At 44.3% G+C, this 22983-nt stretch overlaps 1 protein-coding gene across 5 annotated transcripts in view; it reads left to right on the forward strand.

The window, feature by feature from the left end:
• The window catches only part of REEP1 (receptor accessory protein 1), a 123070-nt gene that overhangs the window by 36595 nt on the left and 63492 nt on the right, over window positions 1–22983 (forward strand). For all 5 annotated transcript variants that reach the window (XM_074397272.1, XM_074397275.1, XM_039476236.2 and 2 more), the window contains exon 2: window positions 22195–22267. In XM_074397272.1, coding sequence (XP_074253373.1) covers window positions 22195–22267 — 73 coding nt within the window. The remainder of the gene's footprint in view (window positions 1–22194; window positions 22268–22983) is intronic.

Below are 22983 nucleotides of genomic sequence, written 5' to 3' on the forward strand. Positions count from 1 at the left end.
GTAGTCCTGGTTGCTCAGGAGGCTGAGGTCAGAGGATCACTTGAGCCTGGGAATTTGAGGCTACAGTGAGCTTAGAAGGTGCCACTGCACTGCAGCCTGGGTGACAGAGAAAGACCCCATCTCTAAAAAATAAAAATATTTTTTAAAAAGCAGTCCAGCTTCAGCCCTCAGAGTATTCATTGTGCATGTGATGATCTGCTTGAGTGGACTCCAGATGCACCTGCACTCAGTGAGGCATAGGACTGTCCCACTCATCTTTGTATCATGACAGTACAAAGGCTCTGTCATGGATGAAGGGTCGAATGCTACTGTGGTCAATGGGATGGGGAAGAAAAGGAAAGAATAAAAAAGAAAATAAAAATCACTCACAATTCTGTTACCTAGAGATACATTGTGGAGGGGTCCTTAAGACTTTTTGAACACAAAAAGTTTATGTGATTGAAGTTACTGTGTATCTTGCTTCTCCACTTAACATTAATATATCAATTTTTTTTTATTGCCCACAAGAGTCCTGAGATAAGATTTTAATGACGTTTTAATATTTTATAGCCAATTCTGTCTTTATTGTTGGATGTTTATATCATTTTCAGTTTGGGACATAAGAACCCACGGAACATATTTATGTGTTAATCTTTGCTTCTGATGATTTCTTTTGTATAGATTCCCAGAAGTGCAGTTACTGGGTCAGAGGATGGCAACACTGTTAAGGTTTGAGAAATAATGCCAAATTGTCTCCCCAGATTGTGCCAGTCTCTACTCTCATCCTCAGTTTTTGATGGATGGGTTTGTGAATTCTTTAAAGAGATGGAAGCAAAAAACCAAAGCACCAATGGCCTTACTGGCTGTTGTTTCAATCTGGAGGAAACAACAGCTTTTCTTGTGATAGGAGCCAGGGTGTAGAGAAAGGCCTGTCCCGTTGCAGCCCTAGAGGCTGGAAGGTTGACCCTCAGTGAGAAGGGCCCATGTTCTCGGCCTCCCTGTCCTTTTCCAGGTGGGACTCTGGGATCTTGGAGCCTCCTGGAGAGACTGCACAGCTTTCTGGAGTAGGGGAGGGAAGGAAGCTGCTTGGTGACCTTTGGGCACAAGCATCAGGCAGCACTCCATTAGCTGCACATCCATTAATGAGGAAGTCAAGCTTCAGGAAGCTGGGTTGGCTTTATAAAGCCTATGGGGAATTAAAGGAAAAGGGAGTGTGGATGAAGCATTTGTTGCTGTCATGGTCGGGGGAAGTCATGACTGGGCATTCATCTGCATGGGGCCTCCTGGCCAGTTAATCCCAGCAGCAAATGTGGATTTTAAGAGGTTAGTCATCTGCCTGCAGGGAACTGGACCTGCCTGGGAACCAAATTTGCAGCCTTAGACAGGCACATCTGTTGAAGTATTAAGTATACTCTTGCTTATTTTTGCTGACTTTGACATTTGTGGAATTGATACAACTGAGAGGAAGGACACTTTGAAAAATAAAATAAAGTAAACCCTAATCAAGTTTTTTTTTCCAACTGATCATATGTAATGAGGATGCTCTCTCATAAATTATATTTTTAAATTGACCTTACATTGTCATTATGTAAATTTTGAAAATAAATGAAAGAGTTTAATATGAACATGATGAGAGATAGGAAATGTATTTCTGGTATTGTCACGCTGGTCTCTTGAAAACTCTTGTTTCATTTAATCCTCAAAATAGGAATTGTTAGCCGGGCACGGTGGCTCAAGCCTGTAATCCCAGCACTTTGGGAGGCTGAGGCGGGCGGATCACAAGGTCAAGAGATCGAGACCATCCTGGTCAACATGGTGAAACCCTGTCTCTACTAAAAATACTAAAAATTAGCTGGGCATGGTGGCGCGTGCCTGTAATCCCAGCTACTCAGGAGGCTGAGGCAGGAGAATCGCCTGAACCCAGGAGGCGGAGGTTGCGGTGAGCCGAGATCGCGCCATTGCACTCCAGACTGGGCAACAAGAGCGAAACTCTGTCTCAAAAAAAAAAAAAAAAAAATAGGAATTGTTGTTACTTATTTTTGTAGATGAGGAGACTGAATCTTAAAGAAGTTCAATAACTTAAAGTTATAAAGCCAATATGTGGTAGAAATGAGAATTTATGTCTGACTCCAAAGCCCATGCCCTGCCCAGTATGCAGGGAGTTGCTTTGCCCCTGACCCTGGATGTAACTAGAAGGAAGACCTTGCAAGCTGGCTGCCATTATCTGCTCCTAGGGAAGTGGGGGATATATGTCCCTGGAAAAGCTTGCTGTGGTTTCTGCTCGTGCTGTTATATGCTCTGAGAAGCACTTAGAGCCAGCCCCAAGAAGGAGCTTCAAAGAGAATACGGATGGAGTTGGACAGCTCCCAGCTTCTCTGGTCTCACCTCTTCACTGTGGATGCTTGTATTTAGTTGGTATGATGTGACATTTTATACAAATATACATGTTTGGTGGTCACCTTATTCACATCTGGATACTGCTCAGTTGGATTCTTGACTCAGACAGCTTCTAAATTGGATCCTCACCTTTTGGTGCCAGCACAACCTGGGTTTGTCATGGTACCTGGAGGCATGAAGGGCTTTGTGCACAGAGATGCATAATCTTCCATCAGAGGTCACTCAGTCAGCCCCGGTGGATATGAGTTCGGGGTGGAGAGGAAAAGACTAAGGGGACCCAAGTTTGGGGGCATCCATTGTCAGAGTTTTCGAGGGTTATATCTGAGTCAAGTTTTCTTTTTTGTTGTTGTTTTTGTTTTTGTTTTTGTGATGGAGTCTCACTCTATCACACAGGCTGGAGTACAGTGGTGCGACCTCGGCTCACTGCAACCTCTGCCTCGCAGATTCAAGCAATGCTTCTGTCTCAGCTTTTCAAGTAGCTGGGACTACAGGTATAAGCCACCGGATGTGGCTAATTTTTTATATTTTTAGTAAAGACAGAATTTCACCATGTCAGCCAGGATGGTCTTGAGCTCTTGACCTTGTGATCTGCCCACCTCAGCCTCCCAAAGTGCTGGGATTACAGGCATGAGCTACCGCACCCGACTGAGTCAAGTCCTCTTTTAGTTTTTTGGTTTCGGTTGCATGAACCAAGATAGATAAAACCAATTGGGCTTAGCATGAGCCAAAAGGACAACTCTTTATTGTAAAGAGGCAGGGAGTTGTAGCTGACTCATGCAGCCCTGGGACCTGGAAGCCAGTTAGGAAGCCTGCCCTGGGCCCTGGTCTCACTTATCTGCTTTCTTGGCCACGTCTGCTCGACTCTCTGTGTGTGTCTGGCACTCTCTGACTCTCTCTCTCCCTAGACTTCTACTTTTCATGTGTATATAGCCAAGTATGGCCATGCACAGTTGCAGTTCCCACTCTTGAGTTTATATTCCTTTAGTTCAGTAGGAACTACTCAAGTTTCTCATTGCCAGTGCCAGTTCCTGGGAGACAGAACCTGATTGCTGAAGCCCAGGAAGGGTTGTATAGTATGAACCTGGCTTCTGGGTTCCATCCCAGTGGATGAGAGGTGCAGTTATCAGAGCGGAAGAAGGAGGGCAGGACCTGTCAATGGGAAATAGAAGACAATGGACCGATTTGGCTAAAGAAGTAGAATTTGGACTGGACCAAGGAGTGAAAGCTCCCTGGTAACAAATTTTAAGTCAGTAGAACAGAGAACTCCTTAGAGGGGTCCAAGGTGGACCAGTCTGCTTGGGATAATAGTAAGTTCCTGTATGTGCAGAGATTCAAACAGTCCAGAACAGCATCCTAAAGCAGATCCACGCATCTGCTGGGGTGAACAAGGTGGCTCTCATAGTCCTCTAGCCATGTCAGTCTGGCCCTGGGCTCCTGCCTCTGCTGCAGGTATTTTCCTTGGATTCTCCACACACAGAAGGAAGATTGGAGGTATTTTATTAGTATACTTGTATTAGAGGGCCATATTCAGTCTACCAGTATTTTAACTACTATCATGCTGGGTGGTAGATTGTGGATGATTTTGATTTCATTTTATTTTTTAAACATTTTAAAATTATTCTACAGTCAACATAGATGAGGCATGCTTACGTTAAGAGTAAGAAGTTAAACCCATAGTTGGGTTTAACTAGGCCAGTATTTCTTGCCTACTCTGGATGGTGTTGTGGCTTGTGTAAGATGGACATAGTATTGTCCTTACTCTTGAGGAGCTTGTAGCCTAATGAGGAAGGTATGATATAACCACATAATGCAAGCTGGAAGAAGCCTAGTTAAATACTAATAGAATGTTATCAAATGTGCAAAAGGCACACATATAACCCTCCTTCTAAGGAGCTCAGGAAAAGGTTTCATAAAAAGAATAGCTCTGAATCTAGGCCTAGAACAGTGGTTCTCAGGCAGGGGTTGTTTTGCTCCAAGAAGACATTTGGTGATGTCTGGAGATGTTTTTGGTTGTTACACTTGGAGTGGGGTCATCTAATAGTTAGAGCCCAGGGATAATGCTGAGAACAGCCCCTCACAACAAAGAATTGTCTGGTCCCAAAAGGCGGTAGTGCCAAGGCTTCTAGTCCAATGCATCAGAAGAATGCATAGGATTTTTGGCAGACAGAGTTGGGGGCAGAGCACTGCAGGCCAGGAGAATGATGACTGAGCACAGTGGCAGAAATGCATGAGTAGACAGGAATTAGAGGAGGGCCCAGGAAGCTGGTGGGACATCTGCAGCTATATGGCAGAGGCCCTTGATACCAACGTAAGCCATTTGGACATTTTTCTTTGGGCAGTAGGGAACCATGGGTGTCTTTTGAGCTCTATCAAGAACGGGGGCAGCTCTTAACACCCCAGCTTTGCTTCATTGATTCCTCGTCTGCACAGCCAGAAAGCTGAAAACACGCCCGTTTTCCTGTTTTTCTCCCAAGCCTGTCCACTCTTTGTTTTCCACCAGCCAGAGGAAAGCTCTGTCAGCACTCTGCCTTGCTGACCCAGGATTCCCATCTGCTGGTGACAAAGGGATACAGCAAAAAGCGATCCCCTTTTGACCATTCTTCTTCCTGCTGCAATTTCTAGGAATGTACCATGGCAAGGGTGACGATCTGTGACTGTTCTACTGGTGTCATAGCAGCTTTGCTTTGCCCACCATTGTTTGAGTGTTTACTAACATCCTCACACTATCTCCAGATGCAGGGTGGAGTGTAGAGGGCCCAGTTCATGCTCAGAGTGTCCATACAGTGGAAACAGCCGAGCAGAGGCCGGGGCTGGACCTGGGTCAGACTGCAGGTGTAGGGATAAACAATGCTTGAGCTCCAGGAAGGGAGTGTACCCCAGAACTCAATATGGTGTTCTCTTCATGTGTTAACTCCTGCCTCACCAGCAATAGAGTAGTATTACATACCCGTCATACCGGTAGGCACTAGGTGAATATTTTCTGAATGAAAGAATGAAGAGACTGAGATCCAGGGAGGGTGTGTGATGGCCTAAGATTACTCAGCCTGTTGGGATCAGAGCTGAACCTGGAACCAGGATTTGTGACCCCCAGTTGGGAGACCATCCCTGCTCCACATCTTCCCATCCATGCCCAGGGACCTGGTGCTATCATCCTGGGTCCTGGCCAGGCACCTTTTCCAGCACTCTGTTCTCCAGACCTGTCCCATTCCTCAAATTCCGCCATTCCCTAAACCAGCCAATCCATTAACCCAGGGAAGCAACCCAGCATGCCCTTCCCTATCTGCTGTCAGTGGCCACAGAGCTGTTAAACTACTCTACGCTAAAATGCTGGAGACTGCTAGTTAGTTACCTTAGTTATCCACCTCCCTCAGGGTGTCTCTGGCAATGCCTCAGCCCAGGCATTTCTTAATGGACCAGTTGGGGGTGGGAGGTGGGGAATGGGACCCTATATGGTGCTGAAGTTTTTACCAAACTATACCAGTTATAGGAAGGCCTTCTTGGCTCAAACACATCTGGGGAAAGGGAACAGTGTGAACTTGTCAGTTGTTTTCTCTTTTTGAGAGGGACCCAGGCTGTATCTTAGGCATCCTCTGAGATCCTCCAGGGACTTCTGGGAAGATGCATTTCCCTCACACCCAGAACCAGTGAATGAGGAGGTAGATTGCTTTTATGATTCCACTGAGACAGTGACACTCCTCCCCCTGGCTTCAGACGACATCCGCCTTGGAAATGTGAGTTTTCTCTTCCTCACCCTTACCTCCAGGGAGAATCTGTCTTGCAGGTAGTGGCTATCCTTGGTCTCCCAGCTAGGTGGCATCCCTGAGTCTTTTAGGTACCAGGGCTTGTACCAACTCCACCCCGGGACTGGTCACATGACTTCCATGATGGCCCTCATGTCAGCCCTTCCGGTGGTGGGACACCACAGTCCATGGTCCTCTAGTCAGAGCTTCCCCTATAGGAAAAATGTTTTCGCAAGTCTGTGTAGCATTTCCATTTTCAAGTATTTTATGTATATTATCCCATTTGATGCTGTGTTTTGCAGAGGAGATAAAACAAGTGAGGCTTCTAGGCTCCTATCCATGAACCCATGTCTAGTAAGTGGTATAGCGCAGACAAGCACCAAGGTCCCCAAGCTCCAAGGTCTCCTAGTTGGTCCCTCCTTCCATGGTGTAGCTTGGAGTAGCTTCACAGCCAGGCAGAACAGAGGCCACACCCCTGTCACATTTGCCGGCCAGCTCTCCGGGCAGGGGAAGCCTCCGGATGTTGAGTATGGAAGGAGACCATGTGGGTGGTTGGTAGTACAGTGCCTGCCTGGAGTAGGCCCTCAGCGAGGGGCACTGGGTCTGCACATCTGATGAGCACGACACAGCACAAGCTCTGATGGGAGATGCTGAGGGAGGAGGTAGATCCATGACACAGAGGGAGCAACATGCTCCCTCGCTGTTTTGATTGTTTTCAGCAGAAACCAAGTTGTGTTAGAATTCACATGAGCCTTGTTAAGTGGGCTTATGTATTAGACAATCTAATTTTCTTTTTTTCTTTTTTCACTCTTGTTACCCAGGCTGCAGTGTAGTGGCACGATCTCAACTCACTGCAACCTTCACCTCTCTGGTTCAAGCAGTTCTCCTGCCTCAGCCTCCCAAGTAGCTGGGATTACAGGCGCCTGCCACTATACCTGGCTAATTTTTGTATTTTTAGTAGAGACGGGGTTTTACCACATTGGCCAGGCTGGTCTCGAACTCCTGACCTTAGGTGACCCACCTGCCTCGGCCTCCCAAAATGCTGGAATTACAGGTGTGAGCCACTGTGCCTGGCCTTAGACAATGTAATTTTAAATGAACCAATCCTTATGATGACTTTAAAAGATTTCCTCAGCAAAGCGAAGGACTTGTGGTAATACAAATACACATGATCAAAATACTTTACTGATGTTGTGCAATCAAAAAAGTTGGGGCATCCATGGTTTAATAACCAAACTTTGAAATCTCTAGCTCTAGCTCTAGTTCTAGCTCTGATACAAACTTGGTGTGTGATCTTCATCCAACTATTTAACTTATCTGATTCACATTTCCAGGCTGTGAGATGGAAATTACAATCATGTCTACATAGAGATTTTGTGCATGCAAATGGATATAAACTGCCAAAAGCTGTGTACAGCGAGTGCATCATATTGTAACCAGTGCTAATTACTGAGGAGTGCTATATTGATAACTCTCTTTTCCCCAAAATGTGAAGCTTTCCTTTTTAGTCTTGATTCCTGGATAGCAAGACATTCTTCACTTGGACTATCCCTTATGGTCACTTATGATTGTGGCCATTTGAGGCTCACAAATGGAAAGAATGTGTATTGTTTTCGTTCTGAAGCAAATAAAATTTCTTACATCGCCATGCTCAGAGCTAACTCTTTCTGTCACTGTCTTGGAATTTTTTTTCTCCTGAGTGACCTAGTTTTATCTATTCTCTTCAGATCTGCAAAAACAAATGACACAGTTGTTAAAGAGAAATTCTCGTTCTGTGGTAGTTGAAAGAAATATCTCCATTTCCTAAACAAAGAAAGCCGTTTGTTATATTTTAACTTTTTAACTATTATGTAGTATTCCACTATCCTTTTTAGAGCATCACCGAGGATTGCCCTTCAAAGCATCGAACATAAAAAATTGTTATCTGAAGCAGGATCTCACCTTCCTCACACAGGGCCTGTATTGCACATGGTGGCCAGGACCCTTGGAGCTGTGCAGCCAGCAGTGGCTCTCGTAAGTCGTCTGCAAGGCAGCTGTGCAAGAAGTACCTATAGTGGGTTCCCGCCCCAGCCCCTTTGCTTCCTTCTTCCCCAGGCTGGCCAACACAGGAGCGAGGTCCAGAACTTCCAGCCACTAGCACGCTTTAGCACCTATGAGCTGCATTTGTTCCCTGACTATCCTGACTCACTCATAATTAAGACATGTGCTGAAAATTCTCTCAGAATTTAAATTTTGCTCACTGAAGTAAAGCTGGCTATTTTCCAGCTTGCTTTTTTTTGTAAATAGGGTTTTGTGTTCTAATCAGGGTGGCATGCTGGACCTGAGCCTTTGTTTCACACAATCTTTGTTCTTCCCTCGGCAGGTGGGACATAGCCCCACGTCTCCCCTTTGAGTGAGGTGACAACCATGCTTTTGTTAGCAGTTCTGAGCCTTTCTGCTGCCATACAAACCCAGTGGCCTGGAATCGTGGTAATTTCTTATCAGCCACACAATTATTTATAATCAAGCCATCTCATATCCTTTCTGGAACAAATCAGAGTTTATATATATATGAAATTCTTTTATATTATACATGTATATATTATATATAATATATGTTAATATCAGAAACATTTTAATGGTGTAACTTCTTAATAGAACATAATATACAGCAATGTTTTTTCCTCTACAACCAGAACCAATACAAAATATATTCACTTGAATTATTTGTTAATTTTCACTCATCTTAAATGTCATTACAATGTATTGACTAAATTGAGATGTTTGAAAATTTTAGTAAATTTTACAAAATAGCATTGTCATATGAAACAGAATAGATAAAACTTGAAAGATTATATATTCTGTTTTCTTCTAACTTTGTTAGAATTAATCTTTTATGGCTTAAATGAACTAATGGGCTATGCTAAGTAAATTCTGTTTATATAAAATTTTTAATAAAATGTACCATCTTAACCATTTCTAAGTGCAAGAGTTCAGTAGTATATATTTATTATACATTGTTGTACAACCAATCTCCAGAAGTTTTCCATCTGGCAAAATTGAAAATTGTAACTCCACACCATTATCAAGTCCCTATATTCTCCCAGCCTGTGGCAATCACCATTCTACTTTGTTTTTATGGTTTTGACTTATCTCGTTAAGGAGCTGAGTTATCTAGAGCAGTCCACTTACAAATGTAATCACTCAGAATTTTCCTTTTTGTGATTGGCTTATTTAACTTAGCATAACATACTTGTAGTTCATCCATCTTTTAGCAAGTATCAGCGTCTTATTCCTTTGAAAGGATAAATAATATTCATTGTCGATTCATCTGTTGACGGACACTTGGGTTGCTTCCATCTTTTGGCCATTGTGAGTAATGCTGCTGTGAACATGGGTGTGCAAATATCTTTTTGGGACACAGCCACTTTAAGGCTTAGCTACATTCTACTCTGTGAACTTGACTGATTTTAACAGATGAAGAAATCTAACTCAATGTATAAGACCAGCCTCATTTGGCAGTGTTTGTCACATGGTATCACAGGATTATAAATAGAAGTGATGCAGCCTCAGTACAGCTGAGTGAGGGGGCTGGAAAAACCTGAACTTTCCTGTATAATTTGAATTCGAATCTTGATTTTCCTGATTAAATTTTCTCTATAAATTCCTGTATAATTTGCACACAGTGAAATTCATCCTTTTTACTGTATAGTTCTGTGAACTTTGACAAGTGCATATAGTCATGTAATCATGACCACAGTGTAAATATAGAACAGTGTAAATATTGCCTCAAAAACCTCATATCTGGGCAGATGTGTCTGAATGAGGCACAAGCCCACATCCCTGCTGCAGGGAGGCTGGGAAAGTGAGCATCAGTTGTTTTCAGCCTCAGGTACATAAGGTGAAAACTTCCCTACATAAGGTGGTAGAGATAATCGCTGTGCCGGAGCCAGAAGAATGGCAAATGCATGTGACATTAACTTACCAGCATCTGGGATTTTCATGTCCCACTGTGTCATAGCTTTCCCGCCTACCTAGAATGACTTGGTGTGGCTGAGATCATGGCATGACACATTTGCCTGAAGTGAAGAATGTATAATGCAGGGCTCCCAAATTCCTGGTGCTTATGTCACATTGGGAACCAGAAAACCTTTGCATGTTGTCCATGCTGGTTCCTCTCCATTAGTTGTCTTTCCTGCCTCTGTCTGCCAGAACCAGGTCTTGCCTTTCTCTGGGGTCCTGCTTGAGACCAACACCTTAAGAACCCTCCATTCTTCCTTGAACTTGTGTTCAAGGTTGATCTTGGTTTTGTGAGGCCTAAAACTTTTACAATTGTGAAAGGGCCTTTTCCAGAAAAAGTTCAAAAATGTAATAAATACTCTGCTAGGACCTCTCCCAGGGTTCTTGCTTCCTTAGCACCACTGTCAGTCTATTTCTGCTTGTATTCATTCTTTCTTTTCTCTTTCTTTCTCATTTTTCTGTATTTAAAAAATTAAGGTCGCCTTTATAAAGCAAAAAAGAAAGAAAAATTAAGGTATAATTTGCACACAGTGAAATTCATCCTTTTTACTGTACAGTTCTGTCAGCTTTGACAAGTCATATAATCATGACCACAGTGTAAATATAGAACAGGTTCATTTCCTCCAAAACTTCCCCCATGCCCCTTTTCCGTCATCACCTTCTTCTCCCCCACTGCCAGTCCTGGCAGCTCATCTGTTTTCCATCTCTATAGTTTTGCCCATCATCATTTGTCTTTCCTTCCATACTTAGCACACACAGCTCTGCCTGCCACCTTTCTTGTTCTGACACACCTGGCACCCCAGCCATGTTATGACTTCCCTGAAGATAAAACCTCTGACCTTGAGGTATCGAGTTGGATTAGAAAAAGCAGAGTTTGAAGCCGGGTAGAGCATTTGAATCCAGCTCATTCAGTTAGCAGCTCTGTGACCTTGTGTTGGCCTCAGAATCTGACACAAAATAGGGACTGAATAAAAGTCTGTTGGATGAACAAATGAATGAATGAATGAATTTAACCTCTTAAAGTCCCAGGTCCCTTCTGCGTAAGAGGGCATAATAGTAGTCCCCTCATCTGACTTCTGTGGGGATCAGTGCCTTGTACAGTGCCTGCTGGGCATCATAAAGGTTTGTCCTGTTCGCATGGCCTTCTCTAGGGCTTTTGATATCCTCCGCCAGATAGACATATGCACTCATTGTTGGCTGGGCCCTGGCAGAGGACATCAGTACCTGCTGTGTGAGAGCTAGGAGGGCATCAGCTGAGCGGACAAGTCCCCAGAAAACCCCACAGATACCTGCTGACCACCCCTGCAGTGCATCTCAAAGAGCTTCTCACACTTTCCCCCAACGCCTTTTTCATGGTGCACAAAGGAAAGCCCAGAAGTCCTGTTCTCAGCCTAAATATATACCATGTAGGGGGCTTTAGATGAAGTCCACCAGGAGGAGAAAACCATAACCCTTTAGCACAGGACCCTCCAGCTGAGAGTCAGGTCTTTGGCTCTGAGGTCTGGAGCAGGCATAGGTGGGGGCCTAAGCTGGGCAATGGGTGACCACAGGACAGTCATTGTAAATGAATCTTCTCTTTTCTACAAAACAGACTCAGCAGGATGCATCACAATGATTGTGATGACAGTAATCATTTATTTGTATAATTATCTGCTTGCTGCCCATTTTCCTATCAGATGGCCCAGGGCACACAGTTGGTGCTCAGCACATATTTAATGATTGAATGAAAAATATTTTGTGCTTAAAAGAATTGGCATTTGAAGTTACTATTTTTGTAGAAGGGAAGGGAATTGATATTTGTCATTCATCTAGAGTATCTCTGGTATGTTAAATCTGTGCCTACAATTTCCTCATTTAATCTGCATAGTGGCTGTTGAAAGTAGGCATTCTTGGTCTCTATACTCAAGGAAACTGGTTCAGAGTAATTAAGAAGCATGCTGGCCACTCCACAGCTAGTCAGGGATAGAGCTGGATTCAAACTCAGGTCTGTAGTCAAAGCCCAGCCTCTTTCTACTACATACAATAAAGCTGAGTTTCTTAAGAATAGGGATCTATCTCTACAATTAAGATTTAAAAACAAGAGATTCAGGCAGACATTTGTGGTTGAAGGATTTGTGTGGGTTGGATTGTAGAGTGGAACAGCATCAACTAGAAATTGACAGAATGTTTGTTCCTGCTTGCATCAGACTTTTCTGTTTTGTGCTTTCCTAAGTTGGGTTTGGGAGCATAAAAATCCAACTTAAAGTGGATTACAGCTTTAAATAAGCAATGAAATCCCCTCTTCATGCTAAGAGAGGCAGTGTGGACTGGGGAATAGTTATGGTCTTTGAGACAGGAGGCCTGGGTTTGCTTCTTGTTGGATCCGAGAAGGGTTTTGGAATATCCCTCAACTACTCTGAGGCTCGGTTTTTTTATTTGTAAACTGGGAAAGTAGTCTCATTATCTCGGAGGGGTACACTGCAGATCAGTTGAGCAAATAAGCAAATGAGATGTTAGTTAGGTGGGTTACCCAAGAAAGAGTTGTGTCTGTGTTCACTCTCTCAAATCTGCAGAGAGGAGCAGGATCTGAAGCTAGCTGGGAAAGGAAAGATTATAGAGAGGCTGGCAGAATCATACCCCAAGGTGAAAAAGAAGGACATAGCTCGTTTCTGTTTTGCCAAGATCAGCTCAGGTCAGGAGAGAACCCCGTTTATGTGAACAGTTTATGTACTTGAAACCCTATAATTATACTGTCACCTGATGTCAGTAAATCTATAATTCAGGGGCAGAGTGGAATTCCATTAGGCAAGGAAGCAGGCAGCGGTCTTCCTCCCTGTCACCTATTCCTTATTCATTCATTCAGAGACCAGCTGCAGACTCTCAGCCACATACTGAAAAGTCAGGAAGGCAGTGCATCATAGCAGTGAGGAGATGGGCAGTGGAGTCAGACCTGGGTTTGACTTTGGCCTCCTTCTCTGACTCATTGTGAGACTCATTTATTTTCACTAAACCTCAGTTTTCTCATTATTATGAGGAAAATGATAATACCTATCTCAAATGAACATTGAAAGTGATAATCTTGGTAGATAAGTTTGCACAGTGAGCACTACAAAATAAATGGCTTATAAGTCACAATAATACAGTCTCTAGGGAGCCAAAATCCACAGTGGGCCAGTTCTGTTGTTTTCCTGTTTTCTCCCTCCAGCATGTTAGAAAGTCACTGTGAGTTCCCAGGTGTTGGGACCCATGGCAACCAAAGCCCAGGTGGTTTGCTGTGCCATGGGAATCTGAGCTGTGTGCTCAGATGGAGCAACTCTTTTCCCAGATTAAGCTTCTAGGGAACCATCGTGAGTGAGGATGTTCCCTGGGGCAGTGTAGTAAAGGTCAGAGTTTCTCAAGCACTTAGAACCCAGTCCCACAGCATATCTGAGACAGTCTTTTCAGGGCTAGAGGATCAGTGGGTCTTGGACATGCATTATGGTTTTAGGAATGCTTGTTTTGCCACACATGGACCTTCTGACATCAGGAAGGTACTGGTTGTCTCAGAGCTTAGAGGCTAATGTTCAGGTCAACTTGATCCATTTCTGGAGACCCATGACACACCTCACTTATGAATGTGAATTCCTCTGAATGCTTTGGTTTTTTTAAAGATCAGGTATATAGAGGTGAAGTTGGTAAAATTCACTCTTCTTAGTGTGAGTTTTAATTCTGAGTTTTGGTAAACATATACAGTTGTGTAAACAGCACTACAGTCAGGAATGCAGCAGCTCCATCCCTTCCCAAAATTCCTTCACATTCTTGGAGTCAACCCCCACAACTCCCCACATCTAACCCTGGTTTTTGTTCCTATAAACTTCCTGGTTTTTGTTCCTATAAACTTCCCTTTCTCAGAAGAGCACATACCAGCCTGGCCAACATAGTGAAACTCCGTTTCTACTGAAAATACAAAAATTAGCTGGGTGTGGTGGCACATGCCTGTAATCCCAGCTGCTCAGGAGGCTGAGGCAGGAAAATCACTTGAACCCAGGAGGCAGAGGTTGCGGTGAGCTGAGATTGCACTGCACTCCTGCCTAGGTGACAGAGTAAGACTCCATCTCAAAAAAAAAAAAAGAAAAGCATATAAATGGAGTCATAATACATGTTGCCTTTTGAGTTTGCTGCTTTCACTCACTGTAATGCATTTGACACTCCAAATGCTTTTGACTGCTTCAAGGTTAGGCCTGGAAAGTCAGTAGCATTCCTATACACCATTATTAACCAATAGAAAATCTAATTTAAAAAATTCACAGTACCGCCGGGCGTGGTGGCTCAAGCCTGTAATCCCAGCACTTTGGGAGGCCGAGGCGGGTGGATCACGAGGTCGAGAGATCGAGACCATCCTGGTCAACATGGTGAAACCCCGTCTCTACTAAAAGTGCAAAAAATTAGCTGGGCATGGTGGCACGTGCCTGTAATCCCAGCTACTCAGGAGGCTGAGGCAGGAGAATTGCCTGAGCCCAGGAGGCGGAGGTTGCGGTGAGCCGAGATCGCGCCATTGCACTCCAGCCTGGGTAACAAGGGCAAAACTCAGTCTCAAAAAAAAAAAAAAAAAAAATTCACAGTACCACCAAAAAAATTTAAAGAAAAACCCAAAACCTGAAGTGCTTAGCGTAAGACAAAACATGTAGATCTTTATGGAGAAATTTACAACATATAATGATAAAACATTAAAGAAGACATGAGGAAATGGAAGACACCATGTTCACAAAGAGAAAAATTGAAATCATAAAGATGGTGATTCTTCCCAAGTAAATTTTATGAATACAGTGAAATTACAATCAAAATCTAAATAAGGTTTTATATGAAACTTGACAAACTCTCATGAAATTTATATAGAAAAACAAAAGATGAAGAATAGCCAAGATTCTACATTGAATTCCTAATTAAGAAAAAAGAATGGTTGGCCAGGTGTAGTGGATCACGCCTGTAATCCCAGCACTTTGAGGCCGAGAGGGGTGGATCACGAAGTCAGGAGTTCAAGACCAGCTTGGCCAATATAGTGAAACCCCATCTCTACTAAAAATACAAAAATTAGCTGGGCGTGGTAGCATATGCCTGTAATCCCAGCTACTTGGGAGGCTGAGGCAGAAGAATTGCTTGAATCCAAGGGCAGAGGTTGCAGTGAGCTGAGACTGTACCACTGCACTCCAGCCTGGGTGACAGAGCAAGACTTTGTTTCACACACACACAAAAAAAGACAATGGCCAAGACAAATTTAAGAATATCAGGGTTTATTATAAAGTCATGGTTGTTAATATTATGATTATTGTAAGGACACTGTGATATAGGTGCATGGTTAGACAGTAGATCAGTCAAATAGAGAGCTGAAAATAATACCTATGCATATTGAAAACTTTAATTATGACAGGTAGCACTGCAAATCAGTGGGATGAGACAATTGGGATCCATATAGAAAAGAATACAATTGAATTCCTAACTCACATCATACATAAAGATGAATGAAAACCTAGTATTGAAAAAGCAAAACTTTAAAACTCTTAGAAGAATATATACGAGACCAGGATTTCCTGAACAAGATAGGAAAAAAGCTGTAGAAAACTGATGTATTTGTCTATATAAAATGTAGTTACAAGAAAATGTTCCACAAACCAGGTTAAGAGAGTATATATTGAGGAAAGATGTTTGAAATGCGTACGTCCAAGAAAGGATTTTTACCCAAAATTCACAAAGAATTCCTAAAAATCACTAAGAACAAGATAAACTAATGGAGCGATATAAACAGGGTAGTTAAGCAGCCCAAATGGCCAAAAGGCATACAAAGTTGCTTGGCTTCACTGGCCATTGAGGAAATGCAAATTGAAGCAAACATGGGATACCATTTTACACCCATCACACTGGCAAAAATTTAACAGTCCAACTACATAAGTTTGGCAAGAATGGGGAGTGTTTTATACTTGGAGGAGGGAGTATAAATTGGTACAGTCATTCTGGCAAGTGGTTTTGCATTATCTGGCAAACGATGCTGTACCTTCAAACTCAGCAGTTCCACACTATGTAGATACCCTAGAGAAGGTCTCAAATGTGCACAAGGAGACATGTAGAATAATGTTCATCACAGCCCTGTTTGTAAAGGGGAACAATAGGAAAGAACCTAAGTATGCATCAACAGAATAAACTACAATATGTTCATATAGTAAAATGGTACACAGTGGTTAAAAAGGATCTAGAAAAACTGGGTGCAGGTGCCACATACCTGTAATCCCAGCTGCTTGGAAGGTTGAGGTGGGAAAATCATTGAATCCAGGAGTTCAGGACCAGCCTAGACAGCATAGCAATACCCTGTCTCAATACAAATAAATAAGTAATTTTTAAAAATGATCTAGAAACACAACTGTCAACATGGATCAAATTTCAAAAACATAAGTTTGAATGAAAAAAAATTACAGTGGAATACATCTAGTGTGTTTCCATTTACAGAATGTGTAAACGGGTATAAACACTCTATGTGTGGCTCATATAGCTAATAAAAACAATATGAGAATGATAAACACCAAATTCAGGATAGTGATGACTTTCCGGGAAGAGGGGAAGGATTGTCTCAGGAAAGTGCATATAGGGGACTTCAAATATATCTACCCTTAGGTTTTCTCCAGGTTAAGAATAATAGCATATTTAGTGGAACGCCCAAAGGAGCTGAAGAACCAAGGAACATTCTTCCGTTAGAGTAGACAGCAAAAACTTTCTTGGAGGTTAATTCTCATAAGAAGTGATAAAAATGGATTTACACGATTTTAGAAAGTATCTTCAGAAAACATAATTTTAAATTATATTTTTATTAAGAACAAAAAGCACAAAATATAATCAGTATAAATTTTAATATATTTTAATGCTCAGATGAAACTGTGTGCCTTCATGAATTAGAAGACTATGCAAATGTATTTTCTTGGGTACTGTAATTTTTTTAAATTATGAAATAAAGCTGGGTGCAGTGGCTCATGCCTGTAGTCCCAGCACTTTGAGAGGCTGAGGTGGGTGGATCACTTGAGGCCAGGAGTTCAAGACCAGCCTGGGCAACATGGAGAAACCCCCGGCTCTACTAAAAATACAAAAATTAGCTGGGTGTGGTGACACACACCTGCAATTCCAGCTACTTGGGAGGCTGAGGTAGGAGAATTGCTTGAACCCGGGAGGCAGAGGTTGCAGCAAGCAGAGATCATGCCACTGCATTCCAGCCTGGGCGAAAGAACGAGACTTTGTCTCAAAAAAGAGTTATGAAATAAGACGTGTACAGTTTGATATACATTTGAAATTATAAAACAAGTGCTCAGGTCAAGAAATAGACCATTCCAGAATCCCTTGGGTGGCATACAATTTCTTCAGTGTGATTTGTTTTTTAATGATGTAAACAGTTATATAAATAGACTTGTTATTTCTCTTACATTTAAAAAGTTAATTTTAGGAAAAAAAATACTAGCATTGATTTTTAAATTTTCAGCACAATTTGGGATTGTGACATGTTGGTGCAACTCTAGGATCCCTGAGAAGACTGTGGAAAATACTGGTTTGTTTCATGGTTTGCAGAGGACTTGGCCACAGTCAGCAACTGCAGTGCCACAGCTTGTAGCTGTGTCCTAGGCCAGCAATAGCTACCCTGCAGGCCCTGGGGAATGGTGAGCAGCTCTCCTCAGTGACATTACAGTTAATTCGTGTGAGTAATCTCTCTCTTCTGGACAGAGCTCCAGGAAGTTGGTAAGCAACTTGAGAGCTGTATTTTCCCTGACATTGGCCAACAGGCTAGGTATGTGATCTTTACCATTTGGGGCCATCCCCCTCATTGGAGCATTTACAGTTTTTCCTGGGACACTGAACTTTTTTTAAAACTCTTGGGGTTCGATAAAATGGCCCTTGGTGTTCAAAAAAATGACCCTTGATGGCCAGGTGAAGGATCAGGAAACAGCACACTAGTCTAGAAACTAGATTTCTCTGCAGTGGCACAACTGACATTTTAGACTGGATGATTCTTTGTTGAGAGGGGCTGTCCTGTGCATGATAGGACGTTTAGCAGCGTCCCTGGCCTCTGCTCACTGGCTGCCAGTAGCACCCTCTCAGACAAACAAGAGTGTCTCCAGACATTGCCCAGATTACCCTGGGAAACAAGATCACCCCAGTGGGGAACCACTGCATCAGAGTACAGTATTCACATGAAACTCATGCTTCCTTCTGGATGCTGCAGCTGTGGAGGAGGCGAGTGAAGAGGCAACCTGGATGAAGACCCCTAACTTGGAGCAAGAGGAAGAGTGAAAGGCAAAGATAGGGGAAACGCTGCAGGCAGATCCATGGAGCCTTTACACAGGGACGGGGCTTCAGGGTAACAGTTAATGACAGTGGGGAGAAGGGAGGGTGGGCACAGAGCAGTGAGTTTCGTGCTCCCTGCAGAGATAATCCAGAGGAGTGTGTTAATGCAGAGCCTGGTCTCTCTAGAGGATGGCACTCCAGCCTTCCACTTTCCCTCTACTTGAACCCACCTCGAGCATTGAAGGAGCTTTAGACCCTTCCATTTTACCACTTTTTTTTCAAACTTTGTAGAAAGTTATGCGAGTCTAGCTAGTGGGCTGGTGAGAGGTTGAAATTGCTTGTTTATTACTCAACAGACATTTCAAGCACCCACTTAAAGGGGGAGGGGCTGTGCCAGGCATGAGGACCCTCCTGATTGCCCGGAGTACTATATGATCTGACTAAGGAGACAGACTCAGCCAGCACAGGCAGACCCATTGTCAGGTTGCCTGGGTTCAGATCCCAGCTCTGCACCTGGCTGTTGTGTCTCCTTGGGTGAGTGAATAATGATGCTAAGCCTCAGTGTCCCAGTCTGTATAATGGAGTAGTAAGAATTCTTTTTTTTGCTATGCATGTGAGAAGATTAATTGAAAAAGTGAGTACAGCTTGTGGAACAGTACCTGGCATTGGTAAACACTCAACGATGTAATATTATATTATTTTAAATGTGTTATTTTTGCTACTACTACATAAGGCCTGTCACAGGCTTAAACAGTATCAAGATAATTGAAGGGCGGAGTAATCAAAGGCTTCACAGAAGAAGTGGCCTTTTTGAGATGGGTCTTAAAGGATTAGTGGGGCTTTAACAGGAAAAACAAGAGTTGTGGGATTGGGGGAAGATCCTGTGCTAACATTCAGACAGAAGAAAGAGCAGCCAGGAAGTCACAGACTGCAAGCGAATGTGGCTTATCAGGGGACAGCTGCTGGCTGCTGGCTCCATGAATCTGAGGCTGAGGGAGGGGTGGGAACCAAGGCCGGTGGGGCTGGTGGAGAAGGGCCTTGTGGGAGCACTCGGTCTGGAGGGGCAGAAGTACCAAGCCCCTTTGACTTGGACCCACTTCCTCTGTTATTTCTTACCTCCAAAATAGGTTAAGAACTGGACATTTTCATCCCATTTCCCTTTCCCCGGGGCAGTGAGATGCTAAGTGTTATTGAGCTTTTAGAAACTGAAAAGAAAACTCATGTGTGGAGGGACCTTGTGCTGTCAGGCGGAGGATGCTGGCAACCCGCTCATTCCAGAATAGTCCAGCCAACCTAGCACAGGCCTCCCTGTTGCGCCTTCCCTGCTCCATGACCACTCAGAGGGTGTCATGACCCGCTGGGGTTCATGGGGATCCCATCAGTGGGCTGCTGGGTAGTGCTGTACTTTTCACCTGTCTCTCCTCTGCTGTTCACATGCTGCCCCAGGGCAGGGGCTGGAACCCATCCTGGCAGACATGGGTAATAACCAGGCCACCTGTGCCCGAGGAGCGGTGTATTTATTTCCCCCGAGTCCATGGCGTTGTGCCCGAGGCTTTGCTGAATCAGCCTGGTGCTATCTGGCGTCCACCTCGCTGCCGAGACCTCGGTCCCAAGGTCACGAGCATTCCCTGGACGGTGGTGGCTTTAGCTTCCCTGTTCTGATACTTCACGCAGTGAACACGTACTTATTGAGCCCTTCCTGCTGTGCAGGGAACAGGGGTGTGTGATGAATGAGGGATGCCAACCCTGGCTTTGTGGAAGACACAGTCTTATGGGAGAGAAGGACCCTGAGCTGACTGAGTGGACACGGTAGACAAGAGAAAGGGGCAGGTACAGGAGCTAAAAAGGGAGAAGAGCCCAATTGTCAGGGGGTGACCAGGTCAGGAAAGGCCTCCCTGAGGAAGACAGCCTCATGGATACCTGAGAATGCCTGGGAGGGGGCAGGCAAGGAGGCAGTGTGGAAGAGCGGGGGACCTTTCTCACCGAAGTGGGCAGCGACCAAACCTAGCAGGCTTCCCCAGCTGCCTCCCCCGTGACCTGGCTGCTGTCTTTGATGCTACCCTCTCTTAAATGTTTCTCCCTCACCCTGTGTCTTACCTTTTCCCCTTCCTTCCACTACTCTCTTGTCCCCTGACTGGCTCACCCTGCTCCTCACACAGTTCATTTCAGCCTTCCTGGAGGGTGGGTGGCTCCCCAAGGCAGTGCACAGTGGTGACAAGAAGCCAGGTTTGGAGGAGGGCGGCCTGGCTGGGCTCCAGCCCCTGCCTTACCCCTTGCTGGTCACAAGGCCTTCGACAAGTAAGTGACTGGCTGCTCCGTGCATTGGAGTCCTGTCTGTAAAAGGGGTTCCCTGGGACATGGCAGTATAGTGGGATAAAGCTGTAAAGCACTTCACATGAGGCTTATGTGAGCCAAGAGCTAACAGCCCTCTCCCTTTCAGTGGCAGAAATGGACTTGGTTCTGTTAACTTTGTTTTCCCTGGAAACCTGATGATTGTGGAACGTCAGGGTGTTCCCTGACAACAGTGCTCATGGTAAAGCTGACCCCTGCTTGGTAAATTGCTTCTGGACTAGGAGTTGTCTGTACAGCCTCTCAATACCCCGTGAACCACAGCTTTGGGTTCTTCAGTGGGGTGTCTTCTGTAACTAGGCTGGCTCCTTGCAGGGACCCTGAAATCTCCATCTGTGGGGTTGTCACAGGAGATGCCACCTCCTGTAGTGCCTGGGCCAGGCCTACTCCTGCACCCAGTCAGCTTGACCCTGAGTTGGCACCTGGGGTGACCTCATCTGTCAGGTGAAAACATTAAACCTCCAGCTCAATTCATTCATTTACAAACATCTGTTGAGAACCTACTATGGGGTAGGTTCTGGGAACACAGTGTTGAGCAAAACAAATCCATTCTCTGCCCTTGAGGCACGTACAGTTCTGTGGAAAGAGGGCTGTCAATCAAAGCATCACACAAACAACAGTAAAAGAACACCCTGATAATAGGTATATTGTGCTATGAGGGTAATGGGGAGGTTTGAGCTAGTTAGAGAGGCCAGGGAAGAAGTTATACTGGAGCTGGGATATGATGGATGAACAGGCATTAACCAGACAAAGAAGGAGGGAAGAAAGACTCCAGAAGGAAAGAACAGCACAGACAAAGGCTTTCTGGGCGGGGGATAGTGCATGGTGGAGAGAATGAGGGCAAGTAGAGAGAGCTCTGCTGCACAGGTCCTGAGAGGCAGAGCTGAGCATGAGATCATTTAATGACCCAATGCAGCCCTGGGCATAGATCAGTGAGAGCTGCTGCCCAAACACTGTCACACTGCTGGTATTTTTGCTTCTTCATCTTAAGAGCAATGAGAAACAGGCTAATGCAAGATGGGGATGTATTGGTAGGAAGAGGGTTTGGCCTGAGTGGATTTACAGTATGAAATATTAAGAGTTTATTCTGGCTGCAGGATGGTGAGATCAAGTCCAAGGTGAATGAAATTTGAAGGCAAAGGTTTTGATGGAGAAAGAAGCCTGAGGTGTTTGCAGGCTTAATAGAGCTTCATAGGGACTTCCACGACCCCAAACCACCCTTCCATGTTGCCAAACCACAGATTGAAGGAAGGTGGGTGTGGGCTTTAACAGAAGATAGAGGTGCCCAAGGACGCCCCAGCCATGAGCAGAATACCTTCAGGGCATTCACAAAAATAAATCAAGCCTCACAGCACTTTCTTTAGCTTAGAGGACTGCTCTTGGCATTGAAGACAGACGTTTTCCATTAAATAAGGTGAATGAAAATCATATTTCTCTTTGTCTCTCTTCCCTCCAGGCTTATATTTGGCACCCTATACCCTGCATATTATTCCTACAAGGCTGTGAAATCCAAGGACATTAAGGAATATGTAAGTAGCACTGTGTATTTTGGAAGGAGTTGGCTGGAATGAGGTGGGGTGTGAACGTTGGGGGAAGAGGATGTCCTCCTTGTCATAGCACTGGAAACAGGGAAAAGGAGTCTCTTCATCACATTTCTCATGAGGCATCTCAGGAGTCCTCTTTCCTGTCTAGACCTTCCCCTGCCTAGACCTAGAGTGTTGAGGTGAGGAAAGCAGGGAGGTACAGCAAGAGGTGGTGACATCTGGAATTGGAGGTCTCTCAGCTCTGCCACAAGCCACAAGCCACAAGTGACTTCACCTCTCTCAGCCTCGATTATTTGTCTGGAAAACACTCTGTAGACCATCAAGCACCATGACTGAGAAACAGTCCAGCATTGAGAGCAGGAGCACGGGTCCTAGAGTCCGGCAGAGCTGGGTTTGGTTCCTGGTTATGCAACTCTGTCCCTATTCCGTTTCTTTCATTACAGCTCCACAGTTCAGGCTCTGTTGCCTTATAAACTTTTGAGGGCAGAGAATTTTCATCATCTTATATTTCTTTTCTTTTCTTTTTTTCTTTTTTTTTTTTTTTTTTTTTTTGAGATGGAGTCTCACTCTGTCACCCAGGCTGGAGAGCGGTGGTGCAATCTTGGCTCACTGCAACCTCCGCCTCCCGGGTTCAAGCAATTCTCCAGCCTCAGCCTCCTGAGTAGCTGGGCTTACAGTTATGTGCCACCACACCTGGCTAA

Source organism: Saimiri boliviensis, chromosome 1 (genome assembly GCF_048565385.1).
Source record: "Saimiri boliviensis isolate mSaiBol1 chromosome 1, mSaiBol1.pri, whole genome shotgun sequence".
NCBI classification, from domain to species: domain Eukaryota; kingdom Metazoa; phylum Chordata; class Mammalia; order Primates; family Cebidae; genus Saimiri; species Saimiri boliviensis.